The 21,150-nt window shown below is 45.8% G+C and overlaps 1 protein-coding gene across 2 annotated transcripts; it reads right to left on the bottom strand.

Annotated features, from left to right (window-relative positions):
* Positions 1-754: 754 nt before the first annotated feature.
* Positions 755-9,415, bottom strand: LOC112884894 (alpha,alpha-trehalose-phosphate synthase [UDP-forming] 1-like). Of its 2 annotated transcripts, XM_025950517.1 has the most exons (18): positions 9,138-9,415; positions 8,462-8,998; positions 8,252-8,349; positions 7,752-8,140; positions 6,958-7,072; positions 6,671-6,772; positions 5,611-5,761; positions 4,448-4,536; positions 4,141-4,189; positions 3,904-4,004; positions 3,634-3,821; positions 3,400-3,517; positions 2,814-2,993; positions 2,597-2,719; positions 2,435-2,522; positions 2,221-2,351; positions 2,029-2,127; positions 957-1,370 (listed from the first exon to the last, which is right to left on the bottom strand). In XM_025950517.1, exons 2-18 carry the CDS (start codon positions 8,952-8,954, stop codon positions 957-959), a joined length of 2,928 nt encoding a protein of 975 aa, XP_025806302.1. In that variant the 5' UTR covers positions 8,955-8,998; positions 9,138-9,415. The 2 variants fall into 2 exon arrangements, with proteins under 2 accessions (XP_025806303.1, XP_025806302.1); XM_025950518.1 differs by lacking the exon at positions 9,138-9,415 and having other exon boundaries at positions 755-1,370; positions 8,462-8,954.
* Positions 9,416-21,150: the final 11,735 nt, after the last annotated feature.

The following is a 21,150-nucleotide window of genomic DNA, read 5'->3' on the forward strand; positions in this document are numbered from 1 at the left end:
GTGCAAGTTTGTGCTAACTCAAAAACGTCGCCGTCGCCGAAAAAAATGTCTCCGGTTTTTCAAGGAATTCATTGGACAGGCACAACCGGGAATTTGGACTTGGGGAGTTCTTTGTTTGCAAGAATCGTTCTGTAATTTAAACCCGGTTTGAGGGGACGATCGAGCCTGAATGGAGGTGTGGGGGAGGTGACGAGAGCGAGCACATAGGAAATGACAAGCTGCGTCGCTGAAATGGATAAGCAATCATGAAGGCCCGTGGCTTGTCTGACCAAGTAATGCAGGAATGTGGTTAGGGTTGGGGAGGAGCCCCACGGATGAAGGCATCCAACCCAAGCATGAGCTCCATTGATTGGGATAGCTCATTGCTTGCATGAGCTGCATTAGTATATTTCGGGAGTAGGTAGCTTTCTCTTCCTGTGCAGGTTGATTCCGTCAGGGGATGCAACCTCCCTGCCCGCAATATCAGCTGGCTCCAGTCCTTGCATCCAGACAAGTTTGCATCCTGCCCCGCCTGGGGCTCCTTGTGTAGTGTAAGCGTGCATCAGGACAAGTTTTATTTTAGAACTACTCCTACTCCGTACACTTTTTATATTCATCCAGACAAGATTTTCATGGTGAATTCTAAAAAAACGTGTAACTATAATTATAAATCTGAAGCACCATTCCAAACTCATGAGGTAGCAGAAAATTGGTGATATTTGACAGCGCAAAGTCGAAGAACGAACCAATTAAACACCGCAAAGATTGCATATCATACCAGAAGCGATGAACATCCTAAACTACTTTATCCATTCCATTTGCTCCCCTCACAGTTTTATCACGAGCATAAATTTTGTACAGGATTGTACAACACTAACGGGCTACGGGTGAACTCTGTCGCGCATATGAGAAATGAATATATATTCCCCCCAAAAGGGGTTAATACTTCTCTGGTAAGCTCGGAGCCTGCGAGCTATTTACTGCCTATCCAAGAACATGTAATCGGCATTGCCGGCCTGGAAGCCAGCTGTTGCCGTTGCCAATTCCTTGAGGAAGGAGACAACATCCTCCGAGGAGTTGAGCAGGTAACGGGCGTTGGAGCGCTTCCTTCCGACGGCGCAGGAGAAGTAGTTCTCGCCCTTCAGATCGAGGACCGAGGACCCTTCGCGCCAGTTGTGGTCGCTGCTCGTGCTGCTGTGACTTGACGAGGATGACTTCTCAGATGCAACATGCTGCGCCTTCTGTGTCCTAGACTGTGAGTTCCTGGAGTTGCTCCTGCCGTTTGAAGGCCTTCCGTTTGGCCTCCGGTCAAGGGATGCTGAGCCACCCTCTGGTTTTACTTTGGATTCAGAAGGGTACTCGGGATCGAAAAAGACATAGATGTCCTCATCCTGAAAACAAGAGGAAGCAGATGTTACCGATCGAAGTCAAAGATGGATAGAACAGGCGTTGAAATTATTCATCAAGAATCAGTATAGTAGTACATGAATGAACTTAAATAAGAATTACTACAGTACACTTGAAAGATAGATATTATTCTTTTTTAACTAACAGAAGGATATTATTCAAAGTAAGCTTTTAACAATCGGAAGGAAACATACAGAATCCATACAGAAAGCTCCTCCATTTGTTTAGACTTTCGAACTTCTATTTGAATGCATATCGAAACAGTTAGCAATTTTGGTCTCAAGCTTATCCATAGAGTTTTGAGAAGCATTACTGGACTCATTTTGTATTGTTGCATCAGCAGATTGACGAGGATGTTTCTTTTGGTACATTAACGAAACAGTATCAATCTTTTATGTGGACAAGTTTCTTCTTAAGGCATGACTTATCCTAAAAATGATTTCTAAACAGAAACAGGGTATTTTACAATTTTATCATAATTCAATCGGTAAGGAAAGATATAGTTGCCTTTGAAAGTTTGACTATGATCCAAGCATATTTCAATTTTCACATAAAAAATGAAGCATAAATACTGATTTTCATCATGCATCTGCACATAAAAAACAAATTGATTGAAGCAAGAACATGGAACTGCAAAAATACCTTTCCAAGGAAGTGTCCTACACATAGGACATAGTCAATTGGAGTAACCATGTTTTCACTGTGAACTATCTCCCCTAAGATACGATCAATTGCAGCACCCTATAGAAAGAAAACAAATGATCTGTAAAACTCAACTAGCCAAATATGGAGAAAACCATCTACCAACATGAATCATCATACTGCACCACTGACCTTTGTAACGCCAACAGACCGAACTTCAACTGATCGACTCCCCTGAACAACATCAACAGCTGCATTCGAGATCGGACCTGTCCACAAGTGCTGCAACATATCTCTTGCTTGTAGCCTTCCAAATTCAACATCTTTGCAATAGCAGGTGGAAATAAATGTTAGTGTACAAAAGCTTTTTACTTTTAAAAAAAATGCATGGAAGATCAACACCTACCAGCATACTTGTAATTCCACACAAATGATGTTTCACGATGTTCGAAGTGGGACCTTGGGGTTCTTTCTGTAAAATATTCAAAAACATGCTGGGAGAAAACAAATTGTCAGAAACTTTATATTAATTGGATACAACAGGACATTATTCATGAAGCAGGCTAACCTTTACACTGTCAACCCAGTCCATGTTCAGATGCTCAGGCATTGTCGTCATCCATTCTCCATAAGTCGGGCGTAGAAACATCCCATGCTCTGCCGCCAACCACATTTTAAATTCTCCGAAATTCTGCACATATAGAGAGATGTGTTGGTTCTGAGGTGAAACATAGTGGTCAACCGATCAAATCTAAAATAAAAGACAGGCATGCTCTGAGTATTACTTCATCGAGAACACTCCTGTCACTGCCACTGAGAACAATAACTGTAGTATTCTCATCCTCACAGAGGGCTTTCAGAGGACCCTTTAAGTCAGGATGCAACTTGAGTTCCATTTCCTTGATTTGGTCACCACCCCTTCTCCCAGAGGATTCCACTGGCTCAGTCAATGTTGAATTGAAACCCTACAACCAGTCATATGTATAAATTACAAGAATTGAAGCTGTTACTGTAAAGGTGCAATTAACATTATCCACTCATAAAGAACTTCAAAGTGCAAGGGTCCTGAAAGTCTTATGGAAAGCTGAAAGTAAAAACTTCACTGGCATTCCTGAATCAGTAAAAAGAACATTGGAGACTTGAATATGCGAAAAATTTCTCATGATGACCTAGTCTAACTGAGTGTAAGGCAACAACCAGAGTGAAGACAATGGCCGCATAAGAGCAAAAGATGTGATTGTTCAAATTGACTCAAGCACTTGCTACTGGATACAAGTGAGCAATTTCTGAATTATAACGCCCAGTTAACATGATGAAAAATTTCTCCACGATATCAATTATGATTGTATGAAAGACGAAATATGGAATTACCAATATGAGCAGACGGTTTTTAGATCGCAGATATTGCTGGATTGCTGTTTGACTAGGGAGACCGGGAGGAACTTGTCTTGTTCTCAGTTGTGCTTCAGCAACCGTGTCATTTAGTTCACTACATGAAAAATGAAAGGATGATCATCAGAAAGCCAGAGTTGCAAACAAATTTTACACCAAAGGGACTAGGGTCCACCAAATTATTAATCAAACTACTGGAAGTTAGAACCTTACCATACAAAAGTTTCAGCCCAATCTTGAGCCGTGTGAGTGGTCACATGGGCATAGTTATGCCTGTGTCTTTTCTCCCTCTCATCGGATGGCATCGTTAAAGCATGGCGTATCGAATCTGCAACTTCTGTAATATTCCAAGGGTTTACTAGGATAGCACCAGCTCCAAGTGATTGGGCAGCCCCAGCAAACTGAAATTGCAGTAATAGCAACAAATTTAGAAAATAAAATCCCAGAAAAAACAAATAATGGCATGCATAATTGATCAGTTACCTCGCTAAGTATCAGAACTCCTTTCTTAGATCCTTGGCATGCAACATACTCATAGCTCACAAGGTTCATCCCATCTCTCAGTGATGTTACAAGAGCCACATCTGAACAAAGACAGTGAAATTAACATGTATAACAAAAGGCAGGAAACCTCTGATTAAATGAACAAATCAGCTATATTAAAGGTGGAAGCAGTCCCATCTGCCTAAATGTAAGCATCAAGAGAACTGTAGTAATTACCTGTGACGGCATAAAGAGCGCACAAGGCATGGAAATCAAGAGATCGGTCCTGCAAGAAATGCATTGCTTCAGATTCTTTTAAAGAAAATGCATTCAAGCTTTCTTATGCGGGGTTGAAATCTTGATAGTTTATCTGTAATACTTCAGACATCAAAATAGATAATATCATTTCTACAAAATTAGAACCTTATGTTGGTAATTGGTGCTAATGAGCAGTGCCTACTCAGCAGAAGATTTGATATATTGCTTAGGTAAAGTTAGGTCATAATACAGCTATGGAGGCAGCAATAAAAAGCGTGAAAACTACCAGATGATGAATAGGGACAGCAGTTAAGGTTCCAAATCGACCATTTATGCGCCCAACAATTTCATGCACTTGGCTCGTAAGCTTTTGATCTGCATATCATAGTGGCTAGTTATTCAGTGACCAACAACAATTTCGTAGAACTTCAGAACAGATTAATGGCATTATCGTACAAAACCAGCAAAAACAGTTGTAAAGCAATTTATTTAATCTATTTCTCCATAAGCAAGGTCCATCATAAGAGCGTTAACACATTTGTAAAAGAACAGGTGGTACTATGGGCGTCCTATCCACGCACACTATACTCAAGCAAGTTCTGAGTACAAAGTGACTCGTGATTACAATATTACATTTCTTATCAATAATAACCAACCACAAATAAACATGTGGGTTCATCAAGTTGTATGCATATAAGATGCAAACTATAGCAACGTTCATTGAGTATATTAAATCAAAACATAATAAAAAAAATTTTGCGAGCAGCATACAACTGCTCCCTCCGGTCACATAAAGGTGTTGTTTTGGATAACCACAAGACATCTACGGAAACTAATAAGAATGTAACATTGTGGAAATGCTTTTGAGGCAAATATACTAGCAATTGCACATGTTCTAGGAAAAAAAAGTCTATTTCATTTCATAAAGGCAATAAGTTATCATATATGCATATAATGTAACAAGAAGTCCATCAAACACTAATCTAGAGCTATTGTAAGCTATTGGAAAGCCCTTTATTAAGGATGATACAGCATCCCCCAAGAGTCATTGAACATTTTAGCATACAGAATCGTTCAGAACTCTGCCGTACGCACTAACTGAACCATTGCGGCTTATGATTCAGTATGGAAAACTAGAGTGAGCCCATTACAGAATAAAGAATGCAATAGGATTATCTTTCTCATTATCCAGAAAAGTAAAAGGGCATGGATATTTTACACCCGAAACTGGAAACAAAACTTGAGAAATACCCAAATAGATAACTTAAAAAAGGATTTTTATTTAATACAGAAGATATTAAACTGTAAATTAAGGACTCATGCAAGTCAAATCATATTTCTGCATCTTATATATATATATATATATATATATATATACACACTGCGCATGCTTGAAGACTTGCACTAAGTATTGACAAATAAGGGGAGAAGACAGAAAGGGGCTCATACACTCAGGGACGTCAGTTCTTGTTGGCACAGCAATCTGCAGCAGAACAACTTTGTCATTCCAGTCTGGGTTTTCCTCAAGAAACTTTTCAAAGGCCAAAATCTTTTGTGGAATTCCCTTGATCATGTCAAGTCGATCAACACCAAGCATTACCTAGCACATTAGGAAAAAAACTATATAAGGAACAACAATATATCGTTAAATGTCAGCGAAACAGATAAAATTCAAAATTAAAGGAGTTATAGAGGTAAGTAATGAACATAAAGGAAAAACAAATTATTGATAACAAAAGGATTAGGATAAGTAGCAACTGACGAGTATTTCAAACTGCTAGACTTCCAGGGCATTCAGCAACCACAGTACTGTAGGGTGCAAGGTATGTTCAACGAATGAATAATAATGCATGGTTTAGTGATCACAACAGAAATACTACCCTGCTTATCAAATTCATCACTCTGATAAAATGCGGAGAGATATAGGACCACTCAGCTATGACCACAGATTATTGATCAGCTATTTTCAGTAGTCATTTCAATATAAAGCTTCAGGCTGATATGGCATATATTCTTCAGAGGTGAACAGTTTTTTGAGTTCTTTTAACCAGGTAGTCACCTAGAAGTAAACTCGAACAATTCGGATGTTTGTATTCTTGTGAGACATACATAACAAATCCTTATCCTGATGACAAGAAATAATTAGAGATACATTCATTTTGCACCAGTAATAGGATTACCGTTCATGCTGCCTGACAATATTACACACTCAAACGACACAAAAGTCTACTCTAGTTTTTAAAGAAATCAAAGAGATTTGAAGAAGTTAGATAACTACTTATCATGTAGGTAGCCCTGCTACAAAGCAAACATTTTTAAAGGTGGCTCACATAAAGAGAAAGACCATATTCACAGTTCAATAAATAAACAGATAGTTATGGATATTTCCATGTAAACAGAAAATCAGATGGAACCAAAATATATAGTGATGAACTTGTTTTCGTATCTGGTTTCTTATAATGAATTATAAGTTTGTCCTATTGCAAGTAAAGGACGGGTGTTTCCATACCTTTCGGCCGGCAAAACGATGAGTTAATTCATTGATGTGCCTTTTAACTGCTGGAAGCTCCAATGCTCGCTTGAAACGATCAGAGTCTATCCCAATAGGAAACTGAAGATTTCAGCCAAGTGAGTGAAAAGAATCATTCATTTCGCAAATATGTTTTGGATAACCAATAATAATCAATATGACAATGAAATATGCATAAGGAATTATCAAGAGAATGGAATAAGGTTACAATACACTTTAAGTACGTCTACAACATAGCTCAGAAAAACATTAGTCTTGATGATTACCGCTGCAACCCTGGTTAGTCTTCCTTGATCTTCCACACCCTCAGGGGTACCCTCAAGTCCAAGTATTCTAGTGCAAGCACTCACAAAATGCCTCGCATAATCATAAGTATGAAATCTGAAGAAATAAATAAGACCACCATGAAATAACTCACATAAGTGAAAACTAATAGCTTCATATGCAGAGATCTGTTCGAATGCATTTGCCTGCATTCTTTATCTTAGCTTTTCCAGAATAAATTTCTTGGAAATTTGCAGAAAAGTAAAAGTTAATAAGTAGGTTAAGGTTTTGCATCTAAAGTAAACTTCATAGGTGACTGGTCAGGTCAGTAGGAGCTTAAAAAAATCACCAATATTGTTGATCTGATACATTCCTATCATGATAGCAGTACATCACAAAAGCATCAGTCTCTAGAACCGCTTTCTCTGTTTTACAGTCAATGAACTGGCAAGCAATCCATTTCATGCCTGTCAAACTAGAACCTTCATTATCACCTGATTTCTATTCCCACTTTTTTTGCGATGTTATAATTTGGCACTAGGCTGTCAGAACCCAAAAATAATCAATTTAATTACACCCTGATCGGGGAGTAACTTTATTTCCAGACAAGCAAAATAACCAATTACTCTGAATTTTTCTGACTCACTAGGAATTATATGCACAAAAAAGCATAGTCAAAGTCATAAAGTTACTTTAAGTAAATCAAGCATAAAAAGGATACTCAGCTAAGCTTCTCAGCTTTGACAATCAAATACAACAAAAGGACAGCAGACACGAAATCGATAGGTATGCTTACCCGACTAAATCAGCACATAGCACAGAGCGAAGCAACTCTAAGCGGGATGGCAGTGTCCGGTAAATCTCTGATGACGGGAATGGTGTGTGCAGGAACCACCCGACCTTCATATTGATATCATGGTCCTTGAGGCACTTGGGGAGGAACATGAGATGGTAGTCATGGCACCAGATTACATCCCCCTCCTGGTAGTGCTGGTAGACAACATCTGCGAACATCTGGTTAGCACGCTTGTACGCGTCGAACTGTGACTCAAAATTCCTCGTTGTTGCCAGCCTGTCCTCTTGTGGTAGTCCTAGGTAGTGGAACAGTGGCCACAAGATGTTGTTGCAGTACCCATTGTAGTACTGGTGCACAATCTCCTCATCCAGGAACACTGGTATGCATCTCTGCGTTGTTCAAGCAATCCACAAAAAATGTCTCAAATTATTGGAGTGATAACAAAAGTCACTGTTCTATTGACCAAGACGACATGGAATTTCTCACGAATTGCAACCAACCTTCTCAGCAAGTGCTCTGGTGAGGGCTCGCTGGCCAACCTCGTCGGGAACGTTTACGCCCGCCCAGCCGATCCATTTCGCGTCGACGTCTTTCACGCCTTGAGCATTAGCAAAATTTCATATGAGCCAAGGCAGTTGTTAGCGCAGAACTCGAATGCATGCATCTCCCGTTCACATCGCATTTGGGAGGAGGTTAGATTTTGGAATTACCGAGGAGGGCGCTGACGAGGCCGCCGGCGCTGATCTCCAGCGACCACTGGTCCTCGCCGCGGCGGTTGGCAGATACGGGCAGGCGGTTCGCGACGACCAGGAGGCGCTGCTTCATGCCGCGGAGGCCGAGGCGGCGGAATCCGCTGCGGGAGCCAGCGAGCGGCGGTCGCGCGGCGTGCCCAGGGGCGACGCCACCGGCATCCTCCATGTTGGCAGGCGCTGCACACCCAGGCGACTGAACGCCATCCGCCACGAAGGCCCCCGCGGAAGCGGAGGCGGGCTCGGCACCGTCGGTGTCCATCGCGTCCGATGGCGCGAATAGGTGGCGGCGGCTGTGCTCCCGCTCCCGGAGCATGCGCTCGACGCGGGTCGGGGAGCCCGCGCCGCCGCCGTCGCCGGTGAAGGGCGAGGAGGTCGGCATCAGCGCCGCGTCGCCCCTTGCGCGGTTGCTGCTGCTGCTGCTGCGCTGGCCGCCCGCGGCGTCAGAGCTCATGCGCCGCCGCGGCTCCCCCGCCGCGCCCCGGCCCCGGCTCCGGCCTGCAGCATTAGGCGGACGCGCGTGGTGAGCGACGAACGACGAGGAGACGGTGCGGCGAGGCGGCAACAGGCGCACCCGAGCAGTCCCATCGCGCAGGGAGGCGGGTTTCGGAAAACGGAAGATCAAACGACGACTCACCCGATCCCGAGTCGCCGCCTCTCCGATCGATCGCCCGCCGCCACTCCCTCCTGGGAACCCGAGCCCCGCACGCACGATCCCTTCCCGGAGCCTGGCAACAGCTGTGGCGGCGCGCTCGCAATGGGGGACTGGTTCGAATCGCGAGATGGGGAGAGCGGAGGCGAGGGGTTGGGGAGGAGGAGGACTACACCGCCAGAGCTACGGCATGCAACATGCAAAAGGGGCCGCCTCGCCTCGAACTCGCACGCTTGTTTGCGAGCACGAGTGGTATGCAGGTGGGGTGGAGGGATTGGGCTTTTTATGGGAGCCTGGGAGGACGGAGGGAGTTTGGAGAATTGGAGTCCAGCTAGGCAGGCGCCTATGGAATCCGCGAACCAGACGCAAAGGATGCAGATTCATTTTGAACTTCATCACTTATGGAACAATATTGCAGTTGCGTGGATCTTGTCAGGGGTACTTGGAGAAAGAAAGAGCACCTCCCATGGCAGGACATGTTAATGGTGATCATCGGCTATGTTAGGCCCTCCAATCAAAGATACTTAACATTTTTTTCGAAACAAAGATACTTAACATTTTGAACATAATATTGTCTCCAACACGTATCTTTATCACAATTTTAGTATTCTTCCGAGATAACATTTATAATATTTAGTAAACTTATGAGACCACGAAGGTATTCTTCGAAATAGTTCTACTCGTATATTTTTCGTGTTTCTGAACACTACAATTATAATTAAAAGGTAATTGGAACACTACAACTTAAAAGTTAATAAATTATAGTTGTAGTGTTTCAAAATAGATCTACTCATATAATTTAAATTGTTGAACATCATAATGCTAATGCTTCATTTGATTTAGAACACTACAATTTGTAGTTCGATTTAGTATGAAAGTCTTCCAACAAACAATTTTGATATAAAAAAACAAATGTGTTATAATCTAGTCAATAAAAAGGTTTACACACATCTTAAAACATATTCAAACATAGGGGGCAAAAGGTTTGAACCCGAGCACTATGGGATCTTAGCATGGTTAGTGAGGACTATTAGACAATAATTCAAAATGAGGTGCCACAGACCCACAGTTAACACTTGCGTGTATGATTGAATAACCAAGGGTAGATTATAAATGTGACGGTTGTTTTTAGTGGGAGTTGGAAGGATACAACTGGTTGTGCCAGTTGCAACAACCAGTTATGTTACAGCAAGTTCACCACGCGATTAGCGTGGTGCCTACAAATGAGCCAAGATTCAATAAAGAGCATGGAGATGCTCTGCTACAATTTGTTGTTTTTTACATTTTTATCGGTCGACAGTTAGATCAAGAACTAACACATGGCATCTACACGACATGCACATCTCGTTGTTTACATACCAAAACCTCATTTCTAGCTAGCTATCCTTGTTTGTCATCCATGATTCAATCCAATATACGATGATCTATTACCGTGTCCACTCCCGAACCCCAGGGAGATTAACGTGGCTCGCGAAGGCCTTCATTGTGCCTCCCTATCCCGGCACCACCCACCGGCAACCCACCACTATCCATAGTCAACACTATGATGGTTGGCGCCTCTCTGCCCCCAGCCTCCATATTTGCCTCCTTCGTTGGACCGTCTTGCTTCCCGCACGCCTTCCTTTAATGAGGTAGAAGAGATGTTCCACAAGAGAAGATGAACACACTCGTTCAAGTTTAGACCTATGAATTGAAGCATGCCGTGACTTCGGTCAACCTAACAAGGTTATATTAGGACGTGTGTAGAAGCGACCATTTTTTTTGAACAACAATGAAAAAGACCTGTCCTCATAAAGGAAGTAAAAAAGAATAGAGGTCCACGTGTAAGTCCGGTTGGACACGACTTTTGCTGAGCCCAGCTTGCGGCCGCCCGGGCTCGCGGCCGTATCACGGCTGCCGTTCTGCCAAAAATATCATCCCACTGCCCGATGGCGACGGGGAAAAGGCCACGAAAACGATCGGAAGGGCGCGGCCCTGTAGTGGGGGCGAAGCGCCGAGAGGGTGTCTCTGGCTAGCAGCCGCGCAGGTGGCCAAGTTAAACTCGGAGCCTTGCAGTGCAGCCGTGCAGGGCGCCATGAGGCCGTGCTCCCCAAGCGAGCGCGCACGCCGTGTGCCACCAAGTGCCACACCGGCGCGTGGATCCTGACGCGCGACCCAGCTGGGCGCTACGCGAACCAAGCGTCACAGCTCTCATCCTCATCCCCCTTTCGTTCCGGAGAACACGGGTCCGTTTCGTCGTCGTCCGCCGCCTTGCGCGTCGAGAGCAAAAAAGGCTGGCCGGTAACGTAAACGAGCTAGTAACGGGCGAAGCTGCCGGCATGACGACATGTAACGGGCTCGGAAAAGACGGGGGGTGGAAAGCTACTTTGACCCCCAGGCGTTGCTGCTGTTGGCACTCGAGCTCTTTGGTGCGAGGTGCGTGCGCGTACTCATTAGCTGTTACTAACGGCCGGCTAGCTCCACCACGCCGTTCGGCAGGCAACAGGCAGGCAGCGCAGCGCAGCGGCGTCTCTGTTGCCAGCTACGGACTAGTAACACCCCCCGACCCCGAGAGACTGCAACGGCTGGATGCATGCGCGCATGGAGCGCGCGGGTGCATGGCCAGTGCAGCGTGCAGTGGTGGCGCCATGCGTGCGTGCGTGCTCCGCACCGCGCGCCACGCTCCGGGCTGGCGTGGGAACAAAAGATGGCGTCAGGGGACTCGAGTTAGGTGGGAGTAGCACAGTGTACTGTGCATGAGTGCTCTGGCTTAGCTCGCGCCTGCACAGGCAGTGCCCCGCGAGTACTCACTACTCAGGTACAGCAGGGCCTGCCACGCACACACGCAGCACCGGACAGCTGGGCGCGCGGGGGATTATTGATCGACCGATAGATGCAGATCGCTCGATCGGGGACTTAGAGAAAGGGGGGGCCATGCAGGGTGTCGCCGTGCGACGCCGCATGTCCTCTCGCGTGATGGACTTGATGATTCGCGCGACGCCGAGGTGGCGGGGCGGCGATGGTCCACGGGGGCATGAGGTTCCCGTGAGAGAAGCCAACAACGCCACCTCTTCGATTCGGCCAGCTGCTAGCTTGCGCCTTGCGGGGTAGAAAAGATGCCTCGGCGCTTCACGCTTGTATAGCTGTGCGTAGGCGTGTACCTCGTGGCTTTTGTTAGCTCGGGCAGAGCAGCCATAAAACCTATACTGCTGTTTCTTTGTTTTTCTATTGCAGACGTAATAGCGTACATCAGTTCCTCCAGTAATTGGCAAAACTGCAATAAGAAACTGCACCGGCAGTTCAAAAGATTTATTTTTCATCACTTTGGTTTCGCCGTTTGTCCTCGTGACGGTAGACATGGTTGTACGTAATCCGTCGGTATAGTCCCATATTACAGTAGTGTAGTGCACTTTCATTTTGCAGGTGACTGTTGAACATATAAGTTGGAGTCCAACATTAAAAAATTAAACCATCTTGAAGACATGCGTAGAGTGATGCAGATTTGTAAGCAGCTGATATTTTTGAGATATGAGTAACATTATAAAGTTTTCCTAATTAACAACATATATAGAAGAAGTTGTTCTCCATTTTACAATGGCAAGGAGAAGATTATAAGTTCAGTTTTTCCTCTCTGTTTTTTTAATACAGGTTTAGGTTATTAGAGTAGCAAAAAACCTTTTTTTGGAGAAAAGGAATTTTTCAGGCATCTGCGATACTATAGTATTAAAAGCTAGACACACAATTTTTAACTGATGGGATCATAATTTTCCACACACATCTTAAAGCTAAAAATAAGAATAGTACCTAAAAATTAAAGAAAAAAATGGTGCGAGAGAGATTAGAACATGTAGTCTAAATAGCTGTTGAATCACCAATATTACTTGTATTTGTTTGGCCGTTTTGTGTGACGAAAAATCTCAGAACACTTGCGCAGTTTAGTTGCATAGCACATAAAGCTGCATATGGTTTGTGTGGTGAGTAATATAAGAACAAAAATCTGGACTAAGAATTTCCTCAATTGAAAAAAAGACAAATGCGTCATGATCACCTTTAAAAATTTTCCTGGGACTGTTCATCTAGAATTTTGGTGGTAGCAAATATTACCGAGGGTTTTTCTTTTAGTGAAGGCTATGTACCTTGAACGTAACACAAAGGAATATGTTTCTTGGTCATTGTCATATCAATACCTAGATTGATATTCACAGCTAAGAAATCTTGCTATTATTGTCCAAACAAAGTACTGGTTACGCACTATGAAAATTGAGTAGTATGTAATCAACGAAACAACGCAGCACAACAAGATTTGAGCTGTCTCCAAAAGTAGGCCTAAATGCCTAATCAACTTTTACCCCCTCCGTTGAAGCAACTATACACACGATAAGGTTCGGGGTGACGATTATCTTCCTGTTCTATCATGATATCTGACAGCATCACGCGGAGATATATCTGTCTTTTTCTGAAGATAAGATCTCTACACATATATGGTTGTCGTCGTAAACGTATGATAAACCCTAGTACATGCAGGGGATGAGAAAAAAGGAAAGAACACGCATGCGGAAACAAGAGATCGGATAGGTGCGTGCAGCAGACGCGGATGCATGATGTGAACCCCTCCGGAATTCGATCTGACGCCACTGATGCAGAGAATTAGCTTGGAGATGGCACTGCTCCTCACAGGACAGCCAGAGCCCGTCACCGATGGCGTCCTCTCCCTGTGTGTGTAAACAACTGCTAGCTAGAAAATCACAGGTCGCATAATTTCTACATAACTGTCCGATAATTTGCACACACTAGAAACTTTTTTTTTTACACAAACACGTGTACTGAACACTGTATTACTGTTCTTCCAGACCCACGCAGTCGCAGGTACTGTTTCAGGGACGGGCATAAACTGTTCCAGGGCCTCGCTATGGACCAGCTAGAAATTCCATTCCGTGCCGATCGACCTCCGGTCGCTCGCCGGCGCCGAGCTTTTGTTCGACAGCACCTCTTATCCGCGCAACAAGTTGCCCGGAGGGAATATTTGCAGTGCAGCCCGTCCTCCACGGACCGGCTCCTGTTTATCCGGAAGCACCGCCCGGCCGGCCGCCGACGTGGACGCGGGCGGGAGCCCGCGCGCCGGCGCCCCGCCCCGGCGCCACAAAAATGATCCGGATTCGCCCCGCCCCGCCCCGTCGACCTCAGCGCCAGCGGTCGCGCCCATGGCCACACCACACCCCCCGCACGCCTGCGCAAGCGCAAAGCTGCCGCCCGCGGGCTCCCTGCCCCGATCAGCTCAGGCGCGCGCAGCCGCCGCGATCAGATCGCGAAGCCGCGCCCGCAGCCGGTATATTCCCCGTCCCCGTATTCGTATATTGTCCGATCGCCCTTTCCGCCTGTGATGCGCGGGGGTTTCACGGGGGCGCGCGTACGCGAGACTGCGAGAGCGTACGCGTCCTCCTTATCTGATCGCGGGGGGACGATTCGTATCAGTGCGCGCAGGGGAAAGGGACGGTCCGGATGCGTGCACGCGCGCCGGGAATCGGGTTCCCTTTTTTTTTTCCCAGCGGGCCGAGCCGGCCGGTCGACGAGGCCGTATGCCGAGGCGGCGGCAGGGCAAGTTGCGCTGGGGGCAGCGCATGGCGAGGGGAGCGTGGCCATGCGCTGCGCGCATCGGCCGGCCGGCCGGCCGGCCAGCCAGTGGCTGGGCTGGCCGCTGGCATGGGTGGCTTTCCGGGGCCGGGGGATTTCGGTGGTCGTGTCCGCCGTGGATTCCCCGGGGAGCGCGACGTGTGGGGGCGTACGGGACGTGGCCAGTGGCTGCCGCCCGTGCTGCCCTGCCCGTAGGCCGTAGTGCGGTGTGCGTGCGCTGCGACCTCACCGCCGCGTAATAGGAGCGGGGGAATATGTGCCCTCGGCCCCCCTGCTTTCTCGTCGCCCCGCTCCCTTTCGGATGAGCTCTGCATGCGGGTTTATACCCTAAAATAATCCGTTTCGCCATCGGCAAATATTCCGCCGCCCTGTTGCCTGTCTCGCAAGTGCTGCGGCTACTTGTGCCCGGCACCGGAGAGTGCCTGCCGGGCGATAGGCACTGGCAGAGCCTGCTGGATCGCCCGAATGGCAAAAATGAAAAATGCAAGTGTGCAAGAAAAAAAGGAGCCAAATGTCGACGCATCTTTGAAAGATAAAGGAGATAGCTAGCGGATAAACCCGGATGGCGACGACAGCCAGAGCCATGGATGGACGATGAGCGGCGCCACTCTCTACCTCCCTGCGCGCTGCGCAGTGGCCGTACCAATTTTTCAATTTTTTATGCCGGAAATGGCCACTTGCGGTGGCGGGAATTCTAGTTAATCGAAGAGTACAAAGGCGGGTGCACCGGGTTCGCAAGCTTTCCTCATGTGCTGGCTTTACATGGTGTTTCCATCAACGCAAAAGGCGAGCGAATTGAAGAACGAACATAATCGGATGCAACTAACAGGAGATTTTTTTTTTTCAAATGCGGTTGACGGTTGGCTCGGACGACCCAAATCCGTCTCAAAGCTCAAGTGCCGCATTCGGTTCCTGCCGAGGAGATTAAAAAAATACTGGCCGTGGGCCCAAAAGCGTGCGGAATAAGCGTGGCATGCAAGCAGTTAAATTCAGCTCATAAAGTAAATTCGTGGTGATATAAAAACGGAGCATGTTACCAGCCAGTTGAACTTTCAAACTTAGTAGCTAAAGTGGCCTATACCTCAGAAAGATCAGGCCACTTTACTGGTCAATCCTTTGTGCTCCGTATTTTAGTCAGAATATGAATAGTAAAAGTGAGAAGTTATCAAATATTTTGAAAATGCTAGTAGTACACATGCACAGACTACACAGACCAGATGCATCCTACTAGGCTCCTAGCAGAGTAGCATGAAGCGGTGTCCAAAAATTCAACTCCGGATGACCGTTTGCCCATCTGTGCTGCTGAGCGACAAATCGGCACCTGAGGCCTGCTAATAGCGGCATGACGAGGGACATGTCGAGGCATGCCCCTGCGGTGCTCCCGTCGGAACGCCACCGTTTCGCCCTGGAGCATGATGGTTCCGACGGGGTAGGCCCGAGCGAGCCGCCCCCCAAGTCAAAACCATCGACCGATCCGCCCGCCGGGGTGGTAGTGCTCGAGCCACCATGGCTCCGGGGCCTGTCGGCCGGGGCGCGCGCACATCTCCACGACCCGCGGATTTCGGGTCGCAGACAGGATCGCTGCTCGCGATCAGCCTCGATCTCGCCCATCGGTCACCCAGACAGAACGTGGAGAACGCACTCGCGCGCTCCTTGACGTAATTAGCTGCGTGTGCTCTCTCTCGTAGGAGCCGATCCACCCAGTTAATAACTCTTACTAGTATTATTATCCAGCTAACTACCTCTACTCAGCTAGAGAAAATTAACTGGCTAGTTCTAGCTAATAAGGATAGAGTAGTAAATGGTCTAAAAATTTAGAGGATCAGATTTTTTTTAAGGGTGCGTATCAGGTTTATTTAAAAAAGACCGAACTCATATTGTGCATAATTTTGAGTTACGAAAAATTAAGAGCTGAATTGGATTATGAAAGGCATTAAGATCAAGATCAATTAACACCCCTAGATAAGACTGGATCCACACAGGCTAGAAATGACTATACTAAGCTATGAGCTGCAACGACGTTGTATTGGTCGATCAAATTATGAACAGCAAAGACCTTGTATTACATTGACCGATCGAGAGCGAGAGCCAGAAGGATGCGTTGCTAATCTGCTAGCTGAGGCATAGGGGATAACTACCGGTACACTGCTCCTCTCAGCCAGCGCACTAGGCTCCAATGGGGGACGCATGGCAGCATGCGTCAGCGTCGCGGATCTTTGGCCCAATAAAGTACGTGGAACGTGCATGCGTCTAGTTACAAACAACCAATAGGCTAATTGCGAGTATCGCAGTACTCCACTGAGGAGCCGCGCGCGCGCGCTGACCCCGCCGTCAGGCCAGCAGCAGCAGCAGCAGCAGCAGCAGCGCCGCCATGCCCGTCGCCCGCACGCCAGCTAGCTGATGCTTGCGTACGTCGATCGCGCGCGCTGGGGATAACGGAGGAGGAGGAGGAGGAGAGCCCCGCCCCGCCCCGCCCCGGCCTCCCAACAAAAGGCCGCGCGCATAAGATATTCAGGATCCGGGCGAGACCACACCAGGGGCAGGGGCTTTTGGGAAAAGCCGGCCAGTGAAGTCGAGAACAAAATGTTGTAAAGCTAGCCAGCCGGGGAGAGGGCGCTACTGGCTCCCCACCCTGCCCTCGCCCCCGCGAATCAATAACGGCTTTGTGGAAAGGCCAGCAGGGGAAAGCAACAATGATGACCGGCTTTTTGCAAAAAAAAAAAGAAAAGAAAATCCTTTTAGCAGCGTCTGACTAAGCACCCGTATGCGTGTACTCGATGTCGACTGGTATAAAGTATAAACTACCTTGGCCATACAGTACTGTTCATGGCATGCATGTATATGTGTGTACACGCGCGCTTGTTTGTGTTTTCTTTCTCTCTCCCCTTTTGACCTTGGCATGCATGTGCAGCTACTGGACAAGGGTGACGAGGTCACGAAGCATGGATCGATGATCCGGCAGCAAAACCTTAGCTCCCAAGGAATTAGAGAGGTGACAAGCAACAACGATCCTCTTTTCCAAATGTGTTGCCCGTCCCCCTTTAGATTACTCGGCCAGGATTGTTATTGCAGGGAAAGGCGCGCGAGCGAGGAGGGAATTGCACACTGCTACTAGCTAATCTAAAGGGGGCAGCCAGCTTTGGAAGCATCCACAGAACCGGCCGGCCGGGGCATCAAAAAGATGGCGACCAAGGGCTACGCGATTGGATGCCCTAGGCCTTTAGTCACGTTCAGAGGCCATGTTTTTAAAGCGCTTGTTTTTTCCCTAAGCAAAAGGCGCCTCACCACCTAAGCTAAGCACGCAGCATTGTCAACGTCGTAACAAGCACGATCCCTGGGCTGGTTAACGAACCAAATCATATTTATATACATGTACTCTCTTCCAAGGTAAGACCGCGAGTAACGAATTCATGACGAGCGCATCAGTGTAGATCACCATCGATTGTTATATATATGATTAATTCAAGGCATCGGTCGGGGTCAAGTACACTACTGGCGGGGCATCAACCGTAGTGGCAGCTAGCTCGGCAAGCAAGCTTAGCTTTCTCGCTGCTGCTAGCTTAGAATATCTCTGCCGAGATGCAGAGCTGTGCTGCAGATAGATTTCAAGGTGACCGAAGCATCTGAGCGACGGTATGTTATTGTAGTGGGCAATTGGCATCTGAACACAGCATTCACCAGAGTTCTTGTACTACTGCCTACTGGTACGCATATATAAATATAAAAATATACATATAGGGGCTGAGTAAATCGTACTACTACTTGCCTGTGATGAGCTTGGACAACAGAGAAAAAAAAAACACCGAGCCGTCAGAATCAGACGGATGCACGCCACCTTGCTTTCCACGTACGCGTACAGCTTCTAACTTGACAGTAAACAAAAGTGTGCATTGTTTAATGCTTATGTACTACACGTACGACAGCAGCACATCAGTGTGGCCAGGTGTCAGCCCTAGGTTGCAAGCCACCGAAAGGAGCCAGCAGCTAGCGATCGAGTAGCGAGGCACAATATCCAGATGAAATTGCGTCGCGTGATCCGTTCCGAAAAGGGCTGCGGCACTGTCCATGAATCTCCACCGAAAAGGGGCAAGATTTCACCCGGCCTTTTTTCACCACCTCGCCGTGCCTAGGGTGAAAATATATATGCGCGAGGCTACGAGGCCGGCCGCAGGCGGCCAGCAGGCTTTATTGTTACATGATCCTTCGCACCCACACTGGCATCTCGTGAGGTGATGGATCGGTTGTTGGGTCTGCCCTTTCCGGGGTTTCAACCCGACACATGGATCTCACCCCAGATTTGCAGCGCCTTTCCATCCTTTGATTTTATCTTTTTTACCTTACTGGATGAGCTAGAAATGCTGCTGCAATGACTAGTCAAAAAAATGCCCTGCTCTTCATGCAGGCGCGCCCCCACTTGCGCCACCTCCTTGATCGGCATCCGTAGGCTAATAATTTTATCATGCTAACTAGCTTGAGAAATCTTGTTAGACTTTGTTCGGTTGCAAGGGAATTGAAGGGATTAGAGTGATTGGGAGGGACTAAATCCCCAACAAGTCGAGATCCTCCTCGATCCCTTCCAATCTCCCTCAATCCTCTTTGGAGGAATTAACCGAACAAGATTTTAGTGGGAAACATGACTGATGCTGGCTACAAGAACCTCCAGACCAGGCCACTCGTTTTACTAGCAGCTCCGGATGTGGGTCAAAAGGAACCTTCAAAACTAGATAGAAATGAATATACATCTGCAAATTAAATACAATATTCGCCGTGATCAGCCTCTCTGAAAACAAAATAATATGTAATTGTTACCAACAGTATAATAGAAAATCGATGGATGTGCGTCCAGGTCCAGTACATCCAGCTGCCTAGCTGCTTTTGTTGCTGGGATCCAACTGGTGAGAACATTGCCCTAACGACTCTACCGGAAAAAAGACTAACGATTCCAAAGCTGAGTGCGGCTTAGCCAATCAAAAGATGAGGGGAATAACTGCCGAGAATGTAAGTGGCTGCTGTTATTTCCTTGACATGTTAGCTGTTTCCCTCCTTTAATTTCCTTGTTTGGGCAAACACTATGCTGGATAGGCAGTTCTCGTCGCCATTTCTTGAACGGGTGCCAATCATTATACACATTGTTATTCTACCCTATAGCTCATAGATTGGCAGAAAAAGTCCATTTTACTCCCCTTGACAATTCACTTTATCCACTTAACCCTTTAAATAAAATTTAGGCTCAACCTATTACCTCAAACTATTTCAATTGGTCCAATCTACCCCCTAATAAGATTTCTCTTTTTTATGTCTCCACTTACAAGTGAAATTTGAACTTTAAATTTTGCAATGTTACCTATAATATGATGCTCTATGCTAGAAAAATACATTATAATTTTTTTCATGACTATTTTTCATGCAGAATTGTATTTTTGTGATAAATTTCGTGTTAAATGTTTCCAAATTATGAAAATAATCGTGTTTTAATATATTTTTTAACATATGACATCATGTTCTCTATCCACTCACAAAATTTGAACTTAAAATTCAATTCATACACGGAGAAACAAAAAAGAGAAATATTATTAGAGAGTAGATTGGACTAATTGGAATTGTTGGGGGAATAAATTGAGCCTAAATTTTGCTCAGGAGGTTAAGCGGATAAAGTGAATTGTTGAAGGGAGTAAAATGGACTTTTTCCTAGATTGGCAATGGTTGCATCAAGTTTGCATCACGATATTTATTGGTGAAGTGATGGATATCGAAAACAAAAGCATAATCATGGATATAAATATCACCATCGGTAAGCTAATAACCATAAAAGTGCACTAGAAATGCAAGAGTCAGATTTAACCGTGATGTCTCTTTGCTGAGAGAACTACTTCCAAAGTCCGGCCCCTCGTTTTGTTACACTTGAACGTTATCATGAGAAATAAATTTTCAAGTACACCTATACAAAAAACTTTGTGATTTCCATATACATGTGTTCATAAAACTATCTCATTTGTATTTTTAAATTATCGCAAAAAAATATTTTCACAAGTAGAAGCTACATGAAATAGTTATGCAGTTTCTATAACGAAAACGAAAATGAATGTATACTTGTCATTTACAAAAAAGACTATTGCTAGAACAACATAACTTTTTGCAGTATACATGTGTTATAATTTTTGTTCTTCTTAAAACAAAGACAACATAAAAGCCCTGAAAGGAACATAAAAGCACTATGATAGTGGAATGTCACGGACGCACCATCCACAGTCCATACCAACTGGATCATATCATTCATATCCCGTTGAGTACTTACCGCATCTATATATTACCATCGTCGAAAATAACAGACGTACATCTACATGCTCTTCTTACTATCTTTTGCAGCATCTTCCATAAGACACAACAC

Source organism: Panicum hallii, chromosome 3, assembly GCF_002211085.1.
Source record: "Panicum hallii strain FIL2 chromosome 3, PHallii_v3.1, whole genome shotgun sequence".
Classification (NCBI taxonomy): Eukaryota; Viridiplantae; Streptophyta; class Magnoliopsida; order Poales; family Poaceae; genus Panicum; species Panicum hallii.

Excerpts from the sequence above, each read along its gene's own strand:
- LOC112884894 (XM_025950518.1), bottom strand. The coding sequence starts at position 8,954 with ATGAGCTCTGACGCCGCGGGCGGCCAGCGCAGCAGCAGCAGCAGCAAC. Across the intron at positions 4,190-4,447 it reads CTGTCCCTATTCATCATCTG|GACCGATCTCTTGATTTCCA; the intron begins GTAGTTTTCACG and ends CATTTCTTGCAG. Across the intron at positions 2,128-2,220 it reads GGTCTGTTGGCGTTACAAAG|GGTGCTGCAATTGATCGTAT; the intron begins GTCAGTGGTGCA and ends TTCTTTCTATAG.